Source organism: Acanthisitta chloris, unplaced genomic scaffold (genome assembly GCF_000695815.1).
Source record: "Acanthisitta chloris isolate BGI_N310 unplaced genomic scaffold, ASM69581v1 scaffold25039, whole genome shotgun sequence".
Classification (NCBI taxonomy): domain Eukaryota; kingdom Metazoa; phylum Chordata; class Aves; order Passeriformes; family Acanthisittidae; genus Acanthisitta; species Acanthisitta chloris.
In genome coordinates, this window is record NW_008690202.1 from 18,315 (window position 1) to 31,466 (window position 13,152).

Consider the following 13,152-nt stretch of genomic DNA (forward strand, 5'->3'; position numbering starts at 1 on the left):
AAACAAGAATAATTTGCTAGGGTAAGAACTCAGAAGACTGACTAGCTACACATCCTGGCAGTCTTTCTGCCTCTCCTTCAAGATATGACAAGTTTACTTTTCTTCTGGTAAATTGTGTTTTGGAAATGAAGTAATACACAACTGTCTCAGAAATCCTGAAAAAGTGAAACTGTTTCCCAAACTCACACCGTGTATTACTAAAAAAGTTATTCCTCCCCACCAATCTCAGCTGGAAAATTAAGGTTTTTTGGAAGCTCATGTTCCTTCCAAACAGCAGCTCCTTCCCTCAAGACACTTGTCAAGCAAGACCAGAACACCATGGACAAGCAGTTTGTGTAGCAATAAGGAGCCTCAGCAGGTTTGCAGGGAATAGGTAACACAACATGTATCCCCACGGGTTACAGGAAATACCTTTGGAGAGTACATCAGTGGTACAAACCTTTTCGTTTAGGCAGGCTTGGAAGTCACTTTTCATGTTATTAACAGCCACTCTGTCCTGGGACCTCTTGGGGCCACTGACATATGGAACTATAGAACTTAGACTAATTTGCACTACCTGAAAAGCAAAGAAACAGAAGTGTAGGCATTTCCCAGCCCAGCACTGCACTCAACACAATCTAGAGACTTACAGGACCCTCCTGTTTAAAATCTGAATGTTCCCAGGCATTTACAGCTCTGGGTTTCCATTTTCCAGACCACTCACTGTAAAAGGCAATTCATCTTATTCCAAGGGTTTTGACATTATTCCTAACTCTTCTACTATCCCCAAGACATACCAGTGACTGGAATTCAGTATCTGTGAGTTGACACAAGGTTATTGTACTTCCTTTCCCCACCCCCTCTATGTGCTGCAAACATTCTCCTTCAAATGGTGAGTTAATAAACAAAACTTGGATTAAAGCAATGAAAACGACAGTGGGAGACAAGACTCAACTCATCAATAGTTCTTTCTGAGACCCAAACATAAGCAAGTCCTTTCAAGCATACCTACCTGGGAATACTCAGGTTCTCTGGAAGAACTCTCATCACTTCTAAATAACTTCACAGCTTTAAGATATGCTTCCATGACTTCAAGCTTGGCCTTGTCAAAACCTTGGGAAGGTTATTTCAAACATGAAAAAAGTCACATTAAAGGCATGAATGAAACAAAACACACAACTTGCAGAAATTCACGCTGTTTTAAAGCACTTTTCCAATCACACCACTTCCATACCCCAATCCCCAGGAGCTGTTGAGGAATGATACAAAAATAAAAACACCTATAAATTCTTCTATTTTTTCTACATTAGCTGATATCAGTGAGTAAAATAAGCTGTTCAAACTCTAGCAGCTGTTAGACAAATGAACCAGACTGGACATAAACCTCTACCACAAGTGTAATTACACATTAAACCCATGTCAAACTCTGCAGCAAAGCAAAGTGTAACAACTGTGGAGTTTTAAGCCAAAAAGAATTGCCACAAATCAAACCCATGGTTACAATAAATCCTTATTTTCATTTCATCTTTACCTGTATGCTTTAAGTGCTTCAGTGTCACATTATCAACAGGGAAAAAACTCAGGATAGCACCATATTCAGGACACATATTTGCTATTGTGGTTCGGTCTGCTACAGACAGCTGGGACACACCACTCCCAAAAAACTCCACAAATTTTCCAGCCACATCAGGTTGCCTAAGATGCTGTTGGAAAGAACACACAACACTTACTACCTGAAGAGGGACAATGCAAGCCATGTTTGTCACAACAACTCACAAGCCACAAACACTGAAAACAAAGCAAAAAAAACCCCATTAAAAACCCATTATCAAATCCTTGTAAGTGATGTTTTATTGAAAGAGGGCCTAGAAATAAACCACTACAGAGGGGAAAGGAACAAACACTACTTCAAAGTAAATCAAGCTGGTTAGAGGTTATTTGTATCTTTCTGCACTGCCATGATCAAAGGTATCCTCAAACCACTCCTGGCATTTAACTCAGTTCTCACCCACCACTGGTAAAACTTGCAACAAACTGTTTGGTTTGAAAAGGCATCCAATTCTTACCTTTGTAATGCTTAGAACAATGTCTATGGATGTGGCAAAGGGGCTGACTGTGCCTGTCAGCTCACAGCCCACCACCTCAGGCAGGGTGAGGGTCACTGGCATGCCCAGCATCACTGCCTCCGTCTCGATGCCCCCGACGCCTGCAGGGACAACACCACACTGCGTTTCAGCACTTCAACTCACCAAGTATTCTGAGGTCCTAAAATCTAATAAAACCCTTTATTAAGCCTAAAGGCTTGTGACCATCAACATATTGCTGCTGCTCTATTACAAGTGAAGAGCATCACTCCATACCGGACAAGGACACAGCAAGAAAAGTACAAGTTCTGTTAGATATTGGGACATGCAAAGGAAAATCAAGGGAGACTTCTGCTTGAGTTACATGTCACAGTCAAGCTGGCACCATTTTATAGCTAAAACTCATTTCTGATAGAAAAGGAACAGCACTTATTTGAATATCAATGGTTTTTTGGCTGTTTTCTCTTGAAATTCCAAAGTGGTTTCTTGATGGGAAGAAACGTTAGTTGAGATTACTTTTAGACAAAAAACACTGTGACGAAGAATTCCAAGAGAGTCTGTTATGCTGGAGATAGAAACATCCAGTGGGAAGAAAGCATTGCTTAGTCAAGCTTTAAAGTGCCTTTCCAAGGGTAAGCAAGTAGTTCTGAACATACTTACCCCAGCCCAGGATACCCAAGCCATTTACCATGGTTGTGTGCGAGTCTGTGCCAACCACGCTATCAGGATAGAGGAGATCTTGCACTTCAAAAACAATTCTTGATAAATATTCCAAGTTCACTTGGTGTGCCATTCCAGTCTCAGGTGGAATTATGGAAACATTCTTGAAAACCTTTGAACTCCACTGGAAGTTTTCCAAAATGAGAAAGAGAGTTGCATTTTTTTTTCCCAAAGCTATATTCAATTCTTAGAACATAACTCAAAAGACAAAACTAAGACACAAAGAGAGTCTTTGCTATCCATGCAAGTGGCTTCTGCTCCTTTGTCAAACAGGGATGTGATCCCCTTGGGTAAGTTTTTAATCATCAGCCAAACCATTCACTCAGCTCCTGTGAAGGCAGAATCAATAATTCATCCCTACCCAGCAGGAGCCAGGCTGCAGGAATCTCTTACCTCCCAGTTCACACAACTGATTTCAAGCCCACCCAGGACTGGTGTTTAGACAACCTAAGCACTTGGATTGATAGCAGAATTGATATTGATAGCACACCTGACTTGAGGCTGACACTTGAAAACTCAGGTGAGACATTTGATACAGCTGACATGGAAATTTGTAACAAGATTCAGCTTAGCCATTTCCTTCTTCAATAATGTAAAAGCTAATTTGCAACTTGCAGAAAGAAACCTTTTAGTCTTACCTATATGAAAAGTATTTTAGGTCACTGCATTGAATTCCTAATCCAAGTCAAACTAGTGGCAAAGGATCAAATACCAACGTTGCAGATCCCTGCCCAGCAGCAAAGTTGATGTTCACCAGTTTGAGACCAAACTGGTGCTGCCCAGTTTGAGAGCAGAGATGCCTGAGCACTAGTCTTTGCTCTACACTTGCACCTTCAAGTTTTGTAGCAGAGGTATGGATAAATGAACCTTTTATCCAGCAACCCATTGTGACCTAAAGCACTGAACTCATGAAAAAGCATTAAAAAGACTAATGCTTCATAAATCCTCAGTGACAAGAACTGAATCAGAGTCAACTTGTTCAGGGCAGAAAGCTTCTTTTGTGTTCCTGGATTTAATTCAGATTTGAAAGTCTGACACTTACACATGATTACTGTAATTTATCACCTAAACCTGAACACTGGTAGACAAATGGAACCAGCTCTTAAAAAAAAAAAGAAACCCCAAAACACAGAGCCTGCAGCTACACAGACATACCTTAAAGAACTGAAGCCTCTCTCTGTTTCTGCCAAATTCCATCTCTTGATTTTTCAATACTGTCTCAGGCCTAGGGAGATAACAAGTTTACAAGCACTGTCATAACTGATTTCAAATTACAGAAAAACCAGTTGTAGTTTTGGCTTTTCTGATCAAAGACTCATTTGAGTCTGCAGAACAATCTGCAGAGCTTTATCAGAACAAGGAGAATTCCTTCCTTGCAGCAAGCTTTCTGCAAACAGGGAAAGATCACTCGCTCCATGTGTGCTGTGCCTGAGAACATGTTTATTCTAGGTATGGTTTGAGATCTATTCCAAGCACGTGCTACAATACACAGAAGCTCTTCTACCCCCTAATCAATCATCTCCCAGGCTGCACACCTCAAACTCCACACAGAAAAGGACCAAGATGTCCATTAGTCCATGTAAAAACACTCCATGCCCAGAACTAGCCCTCAGCAACTGAGGAGAACATCAGGGCAACTGTAACTATCCTGCATGTCTGTGTTTGCCTCTAAGCCACAAGTTTTTCTTCACAGTTACTCATCAGTACAGTCTCATGAAATGAACCACCTTTTCTTATTGCTATTTATTAAGACATTGATACTTGTCATAAAGGAGTAATCCCTAATTTAAGAGGAATAATCTCTGCTTTGAGCGGCTGAACAAGGAACAGAACACACTGACTTTGTGCAAGAAGGAACTGCTCAATTTGTAGAGGTGTATTTTCCATCATGACCCTTCCCTTCCTTCTCTGCAGCAGCAACAAGTCAGTGGCTCTGCTTTGCCAAGCCCTGAGGACAGTCAGTATTCACACTGCAGCTTCACAAATTCCACTGCTGACCTGCTGCCAGAGCACCCAACCCTGCTGGAAGCATCAGCCATTCTGCACTCCTGCACCTGTGCTGAGCAGGAATACTTGCACAGCTATAAAACTGCCACAACATTCAGCATAACATCACTGTGGGATAGAGATTTGATCAGCTTTTAAACACTACACCTGTCCAGCACAGGCAGATAGGGATCTGACCAGTCCATCAGACAAAATAGGAGGATGATTAGATGTAATTGGCATAGATGGGATGGTGCAGGATCTGTTAGCACAGAAATCTGGGAAAGGCAGCTACATGAGGCTTCCCTGGGCTATTCCAAACAGGCAGGATATTCATGGAATTGCAACCCAGTGATAGATGGACTGTGAGACTCTGTAGAAGCTGAGGGATGATGTACAGACTAGCTCCTACACTTCTGAAAAGTTATCACACAAAAGCTACAAATTACTTTTAGAAATAAATTAATGCTGATTTATTCACTGAGGTTTTCTTTGCTTTGTTTTGATTACTCCTATGCTTTGCTGTCCTTGTGAAGAAACAAGGCAAGTATCTAATGAAAATGTCCCAGCCATGGGCCAATAGTTAGCCATCTGCACTCTGCTCAGGAAAGCTGCTCTTGGAAAAGAGTTAATTTATTGTACACTAATTCAGATCTGCTACATTCAAACTTCTTCTAGATACTGACATGTCAGAGGCATCAAGGTTGGAAGAGATCTTTAAGATCATCAGGTCCAACTGTTTACCTGTCACTGCTGTGACCCCTAAACCATATCCTCCAGTGCCAGATCCAGATGCCTCTGATACACCTCCAGGGTTGGTGACTCCATCACCTCCCTGGGCAATATTCCAATGCCTGACCAAGCTAACAGGGAAAAACTTCTTCCTAACATCTAATCTGACTCTCCCCTGTCTCAGCTCATGGCCATTCCCTCCCTGCAGCCATGGCATGAGAGATCATCCCTCACCTCTCTATACCCTGTCAGGGGGTTGTAGAGAGCCATGAGGTCATCCCTGAGCCTCTTCTCAAAGCTAACCAAACCCAATTCACTCAGCCTAGATGTGTTCTAGACCTTTTATGTGCCTCGTTGCCCTTTGCTGGACTTTGCTCCATCCCCTCAATGTCCTGACTATGGCACAGTGAAGAAGAGTACAGAAAGTTGTCTAAAACCAACTCCCATCTGGGATCTGCACAGGCAGTGCTCAGCAACAGAGAAGGGTACAAAATCATTGAGAAAAGGAGCTTCCTTACTCAGGCACGGGCTGCAGGTGGAAGGGACAGAGGATGGGGGTGTTCTCAATCTGTGCAGAAAAGGCTCCCGCACCGCGGCTCGAGTCGGCGCCGCAGGGCCCCCGGCAGCCAGGCTGGGCCCGGCATGGAGCTCTCCGGGGCTGAGCCTTCAGTGGAGACAGCTTGGCCAGAGGCTTCTGGGACTCACCACCTCCAGGGTTGGGAGCATTCTGTATTGCACTGCAACATTAAAGAGAAAACAATCATGGGATCGTCAAGGTTGGAAGAAACATCAAACATAATCGAGGCCAACCATTAACCTGTCCCTGCTGTAACCCCTAAACTGTATCCTCCAGCTCCAGACACCTTTTAAACACCTCCAGGGATGGTGACTCCACCACCTCCCTGGGCAATTCCCTATTCCAGTGCCTGATCACCCTACCAGGGAAAATATCTTTCCTAACATCTGATTTGACTCTCCCCTGTCTCAGCTCAAGGCAGTTCCCTCTAGACCTCTCCCTGCAGCCATGGCAGGAGAAACATCCCCCACCTCTCTAAAACCCATCAGGTAGCTGTAGAGAGCCATGAGGTCACCCCTGAGCCTCCTCAAGGCTAACCAAACCCAAACCCCTCATCCCTTCCTCACCAGACGTGTTCTAGACCTTTATGAGCCTTGTTGCCCTTCCCTGGACACACTCAGCCCCTCAATGACCTCTTTAAAGTGAGAGGCCCAAAGCTGAACACAGCACTGAGGTGTGACCTCCCCAGTGCCGAGACTGGGGGATAAAAACATAATTTAGATACTAGGAATTTTGTTCTTCCCTCCCTGCCTTAGTTTTTTGGAATCTCTTATAAAATCTTACCAGAAAAAAAAAAAGAGCTATACAACCCTGCTGGAAAGTAAACTACCACTGGATAATCTTAGTTAAGTAATGCAGTTTGGTAACAAGTGAACAGAACTGAATTGTCTGAAAGATTAACACCAAACAACTCCTTCCATTTGTTCACAACAGACCAGAAATCTGTATGAACAGTGCTGCAAAAGCTGAACTCAAGGTTTTAAACCTGGAAGCTACTGGTAGTCTCATCCAAACGGAAGACTTGCTGAACTTTTTTCTTTTTTTTAAGACAGTGTTATCCATGTTCTGTTAAATCCACAGTGGAATGATTACAAGCAAAGCTTTCTCAAGGAAAGAAATTACTTCGTTACTTAATTAGGCTTTTTATAGATATTCTCAAAGGCTCAGATAAATTTTATACACTACACAAGAAAGACAGAAAAGTTGGTGGTGTTCTAAAAATCAAGTCCACATAGCACTCTACCCTCTATTTGTACCATACTCAGTCCTTGCAGGAGAGCTTGTTGTAGAAACCTAATCACTTCTTACCTCTCAATAATTACCAAATCACATATGTGCAATTAAAGCCACTGCTTCCTTCTGCTTTAGGAACACAGATACTTGGTTATCACATTGTGGGGCACTGCCTGGGCTCAGAGGATACCTTGTCCCACTCCCACCTCAGCCCTGCAGGAGATGGAAGCTGTACACCAGCAGCAGCAGCACACAGTCCCCTGCAGGGAAGGGTTCCTTATCACAGCCCAGCAGCTGCTAAGACCCAGAGCTCTCCAAAGTGATGCTACAGAGCTGGGATTTATCATCACAAAGCAGCATGCTCAGACCTCTTGCCAACACTTGGTCTGCCTGATAATTTTAGGCTGGCCTAATTGCCATCAGATCAGCTGTTCCTGCAGACACAGCCATGGGCAGAGCACTGGGCTGACACATGCAGCACAACAGATGATCTGGAGCTTCTTGCTCTTCTAACTCTCACCAAACTGAAATCCTGTAAGTGTTTGGAAGGTGGACAAAAATTACTCATATATCCATGTCCATCTGACCACAGGCTTTTTCCCCATGAACTTTTAAAATCCCCAAGTGCCTGAGCAATTTAGACAATTCTACATGAGTCTGGAAGGCTCCATGATGGAGGTGCAGGGAAGCTGCATTATTTAGTGCTTACTTCAGCAAACACTGAATAAAACTCAAGTTCTTCCTTTTCTGCAGTATTATGTTTCCAGCAAAGGCAGCCCCGGGCTGTATCCATCACTGTCAGAAAAGGGAAACTACACTGGTAGTTTCTCAGACCCCATACTTCTCCAGACTTGCCAGTGCAAGTGCACTGCTCCCTGCAAATATATGCAGCCTCACTCAATCACTTGTAAAATCAAGGCCCATAGAAAAATAAAGCAGTCCTTGGCTAGGGGCTGAGATGACATCTGTCAGTATACCCTGGAGCTGGGACAAGGCAGTCACCTTTGAAAAAGAGTTTTGTTTAACTTGAACAATAAAACCAGAGCCAAGCAAAAATTACAGACTCCCTCTGCCTCATTCTCTTGAAACATATTATTTTCTGGAAACCATGCCAGATCCTGTTGTTCCAGCAAAATCTTGCCCAGAATTTGGATTATCAGTCAGCTTCGTCCATAAGGCCTCACAAACATTCTTTCTCTCCTTCAAGAGTGGTAATTTACCCATTTTTATCAAGCCCTTTCTCAGGTGCCATCAGGTCTTGTTGCAGGGATCCACACAAGTGATTAGATGGGATACCACCAAGACCAGAGTGAATCCGTACTTCAGAGTCACACAAAAATGTGCAATTCATAAAAAAAACCCAAGTACATTACCATTTGCTGAAATCAATCTGCAGAGAATGGTCAACAGTGAGATCAGTTGGGCAGGCAGGATTGACTTTCACTGGGTCTCCTCCAGCATTTCTCACAGCTTCCCTCATGGCAGCAAAATCCACCATTGCAGGAATTCCACTGCCAGACAGAAATACAACATGAGACATTAACTCACTAAAATATCCAAGCTGCTTTTTTACCTTTATATCTAGAACTAGCTAGGTCCAATTTCAGATAATAAACCCCTTGCTGTTCTCTACATGTTAAAGGACTTGAAGCATTTTGCCAATTTGGTGGAATGGCTACACCTTTCCAGTGTAAAACAGCAGGTTTGAAGACAACATACCAAGCAAAAAGATGGGACCATCTGGAAGGCAAACATGTTTCTCGTGCCTTGCTATGAAGATGCTGAAGTGTGATGGTGCTTCACTACAGAACTGTAAGCAAACAGTGCTCATGCTATACATTCTAACACCTTAGCATGTGTTATTTGTCTAACACAGCCATCTCTGAAGCTCAGAGCATTGTACAGAGCTGTTTGTGTTGCTGTGACATGCATAAGCACACCTGCGTACAAAACTGAGAGGACAGTGTATCACAGAACCACACAGACCTTCCTGGCTCTGCCTGCCAAGCAGAATTTACCTCCATTTTATTATCAGCATAATTCCTTTTCTTAATTATCTCACTTCTTAATAAACAGAGTTGGCAAAACAGCCTCAATTGAATACTGCAGAAGGAGTGCCCTTTTGGCTGTGCTATGCCATAGCCAAACCACAAATAACCTAAGACTTCTTTTCCAATACATGCATTATTCATGGCTCCAACTGCATTACTCACTGTGGAGTAAGCAGTACTTAATCTTCAATTATCTCAAGCCAGAATTCAGTATATTCCAGTGAACTGTCAGCCATCTGGCTACAGCCAAACCATCACCATTTCCATTTGGGTTTTGGCTCTTATCCTGCCAAGTGTTTCTGGTAGGCCAAGAGCCTCAGCCTGACCAACCTGCACTCAACTCAGGGTTCCCTATGGAACAACTCCTGCCTTGCACCACGTGGAATTCTCATGAGGAATGTGCTGCACAGCAGTAGCAGTACACAGGTTTCCCCTGAGAGGAGGAGATCCTTGGGTATCAGGTGAGGTACCAAGGACTGTACATGAGCTCAGTGAGCTCACACAGGTTATTTCAGCAGTTTGGCACACACACACTTACGTGAAGTCTTGAAGAACAACTCTGGCAGGACAGAAGGGCACTTCAACATTGTTCTGTTTTGTTTTCCAGTCCAAGATGTTCATAGCATCCGTTTCCTTCACCCAGAAGCCATCGCAGTTACGGACACTGGACTCAAACAGCATTCGTATGGAGTAAGGCAGAGTATCTGGGGGAACAAGAACACACCTCGTCAGGGCAACACTTGCAGCCTCATTTTTCCATAAAATCACATCCCTAGAGAATTCCACTTGGCTAGGGACTGGGAAGATAAGAGCTCCAGGAGCCTGCTTTTCCAGCTGCCTTTGGGTTGGATCTTCATTACACAATATGGAACAGAGAGTTGCATAATGTCCACACTGCAGGAGATGAGTTATCCCATGGGATATAAATGGGAGATCCCAATGGTTTGACCACACTGTGTTTAGACAGTGACATTTAAATGTTTATGTTGGCAGGGAGAGATGCAAGGAATCTAGAGCAGGGATTACTGGTCAGAGGAGGTGAAAAGCAACAACAATTGGAATAACCAAAACTATTTTTAACTGTAAAGTTCAGTATTGCCATGCTAAAAATATGAAGTCAAAAGCATCCAATGCCAGAACATTATTTTTAACTAACTGTGCTACACAGATCAGAAACTATACAGTCATGTGCCCTTTGAAACACACTTCAGAAAATGTAAAGAAGGACACTCCACTAAATACAACTTGAGTTGGTTTGCTACTGATCTGACTTCAGGTACTGACAAGCAGCAGCTTCCTGGCACAAAAGAAAACAGGGAAATGAGAATTAAAAAAGAGGAAAAAATCCTCAAATGCCACAATCCTATGCAAACAAACAACAACAACAAAATTAAAATTAAGATTAATTGACATTTCTCCCCTGTATCCCATTATTTTCAGCATCACTCAAGCAGGCAACTGACTTCATGAGAACAGTGAGAAGTATAAAGTTCACTGGAAGAAGGTGAAACAATTAAGTTGAGGCTTTAATTAAAAACAAGTTAGATTTGGTAGTTTCCTGGATGAGATTGAGACCTAATCCAAACCTAATGGTCTGTTCACAAATTACTACTACAGAATTTGCTGACTCTGTTCCTATTGAGTCTTTCTCAGATACTACCCAAGGTTGTCTAATTAGACAAGCCACTATTTTGAGTGTAAGATTTGAGTGAGTTTGAGCACAAACATGTCATCAAAACACATGCAATGAACCCTCATGCCACCACTACTTGAGGTAAGAGCCAAATTACCAGAAAAGAACTGCTTTGCTTCCTTGTGGATTCCCAGGATTTGCAGCATATCCTGGCAGTGACAGACCACAGTGCCCTGTGGGCTGCTCAGCACTAGCTGTGGAGAAACAACTGCTTCTCTCTCTGAGGCACTAGCAAGCTCACATCTGCAATGCTGTGTGCAGTCTGGGGCTTCCCAGGATACAAGGGCTCTCCAAAACTGAGATGACATTCAGCACAGGGTTGGAGAGGTTGCAGTGCCTGCCAGGCACGACAGGGAGAGCTGGGCTGGCTCACCCTGAGAGCAGACAGCAACAACCATCCACCACCTCCCAGGATCTGCAGAGAAGGCCTGACTGAGCACAAGTGCAGACTGAAAGGACAGAACAAAGTCACAGGGTGCAGCAAGGGACACTGTCTGGATGCAAGGAAAAAGCAGCTCACAGGGAGGCCACTTAAACACAGAATATGAGTGAGATCTCCATCCTCCCAGACTTGGGAGCTCCAGAGCCTACGCTGGATCTCCACATGTCTCCTCTGCCCTAAATCCTTCTGAGCTCTTTCTAGCTAACATTTTCCCCCTAACTTTTAAACACTAGAAAATCTCCCTAAAAAAAACTAGCAAACACAGCAATTAACATTAGTAATCTGGTTAATATAAACAGGCACTTACTGTCAGGTTATAGAGATTATATATAGGCAAACAGGTATGTCAGGTTATAGATATAGAGATTATATATAGGCAAACAGGTAAAACTCCAAATCAATATTCTATCAATAAATGCAGTGAGCAATTCCAGGTGTGGATTTGCTACCAGTGCTGTCCCACACTGTTTCTAGATGTTATTTAACATCTTGCTATCTTGTAGCTAATAAGAGGCTTCCAACTTCTCTGGAGAAGTTCCTGTTGGAAGACAAATATCCTCTTAATCCACCCTGTTCAGACTCCTGCAAGTATCTTCAGGAACACCCACAGCTGCTCCAAGCTTATGGCACATTCCAGCAGAAAGCAGTATCTTGTGGTTGTGTTTAAACTCATGTCACAAAGGCTTTTCAAAAAGCTGCTGTGAAACAGCTTGGTTTTGGCACTACCACAGCACTGCTTCTCCCTAGACAAAGCCACCAACAGAAGTGTTCTGCCTCCTTCACATGTGTTTCTCTGAAAGATCAAATTTGTTACTGCAAGCAGAAGTTTGCAAAAGGACACAGGAGTTGCACAAGGTTTCAGCAGACACTGTGCACTAACTCCTTTCTCTTTCCCCTGCAAACACAGCTAGTTAACTACTCAGGCCAAATACAGGTTTGAAGTGAAACACTCACTGGTAATTTTTTATTTCAAAAACACATCACAAATTCTGTGAATGCAGAAGAATTCAGACCTTGCAAAGCTAGAAAAACACCCTGAATACCTTTAATAAGTACCTCAGGTAAGTATTTAAGTTTCCCATGAAAGCCAAGGGAGAGAATAATGCAAGTATGTTTGGATCACAGCCTATTGCAGCTGCCCCCTGAGCCAAGCTCCCTCCCCTGCACCTGATTATTGTGTAGAAGACACACTCAAGGTGGTTTTGGCACACACCACTGTTACATACCAACACCATGCTGGGAATAACCAAGGGTCTGAGCACCCCAGAGCCTCAGCTCCTGCAGCCGAGTCCTGGGAAACACAGCCCTCCACTACCTGCAGCTGCTGAGGAGGTGCAACCAGGACACCATGAAGTTGGACAAAATTACTGCACAAGCTAGATTTATTGTTGAGATGTTAGATAGGAAAAAATGGACAGAGAAGTCCTTAAAGAGTAATTATGATGATTTAGAATATTGTTGCAAACTCCAGCAACACCTGTACTTACAGGGCATGTTAAGGTGTTAGAATGGACCTTAGAGATCATCTAGTCCCAACCTCCTGCCCTGGGCAGGGACACCTCCTACCACAACAAGTTGCTCAAGGCTTTATCCAACCTGGCTTTGAACACTGACATGGTTGGGGCAGCCACAACCTCCCTGGGCCACCTGGGCCA

The 13,152-nt window shown here is 43.4% G+C and overlaps 1 protein-coding gene across 1 annotated transcript in view; it reads right to left on the reverse strand.

The window, feature by feature from the left end:
- Positions 1–13,152, reverse strand: part of IREB2 (iron-responsive element binding protein 2) — a gene marked incomplete at its 5' end in the record, with an annotated part of 21,033 nt that overhangs the window by 7,378 nt on the left and 503 nt on the right. Inside the window, 9 exons of the mRNA XM_009081737.1 lie at positions 440–556; positions 992–1,092; positions 1,511–1,682; positions 2,046–2,185; positions 2,724–2,907; positions 3,939–4,008; positions 6,020–6,238; positions 8,685–8,822; positions 9,901–10,066. Coding sequence (XP_009079985.1) covers positions 440–556; positions 992–1,092; positions 1,511–1,682; positions 2,046–2,185; positions 2,724–2,907; positions 3,939–4,008; positions 6,020–6,238; positions 8,685–8,822; positions 9,901–10,066 — 1,307 coding nt within the window. The remainder of the gene's footprint in view (positions 1–439; positions 557–991; positions 1,093–1,510; positions 1,683–2,045; positions 2,186–2,723; positions 2,908–3,938; positions 4,009–6,019; positions 6,239–8,684; positions 8,823–9,900; positions 10,067–13,152) is intronic.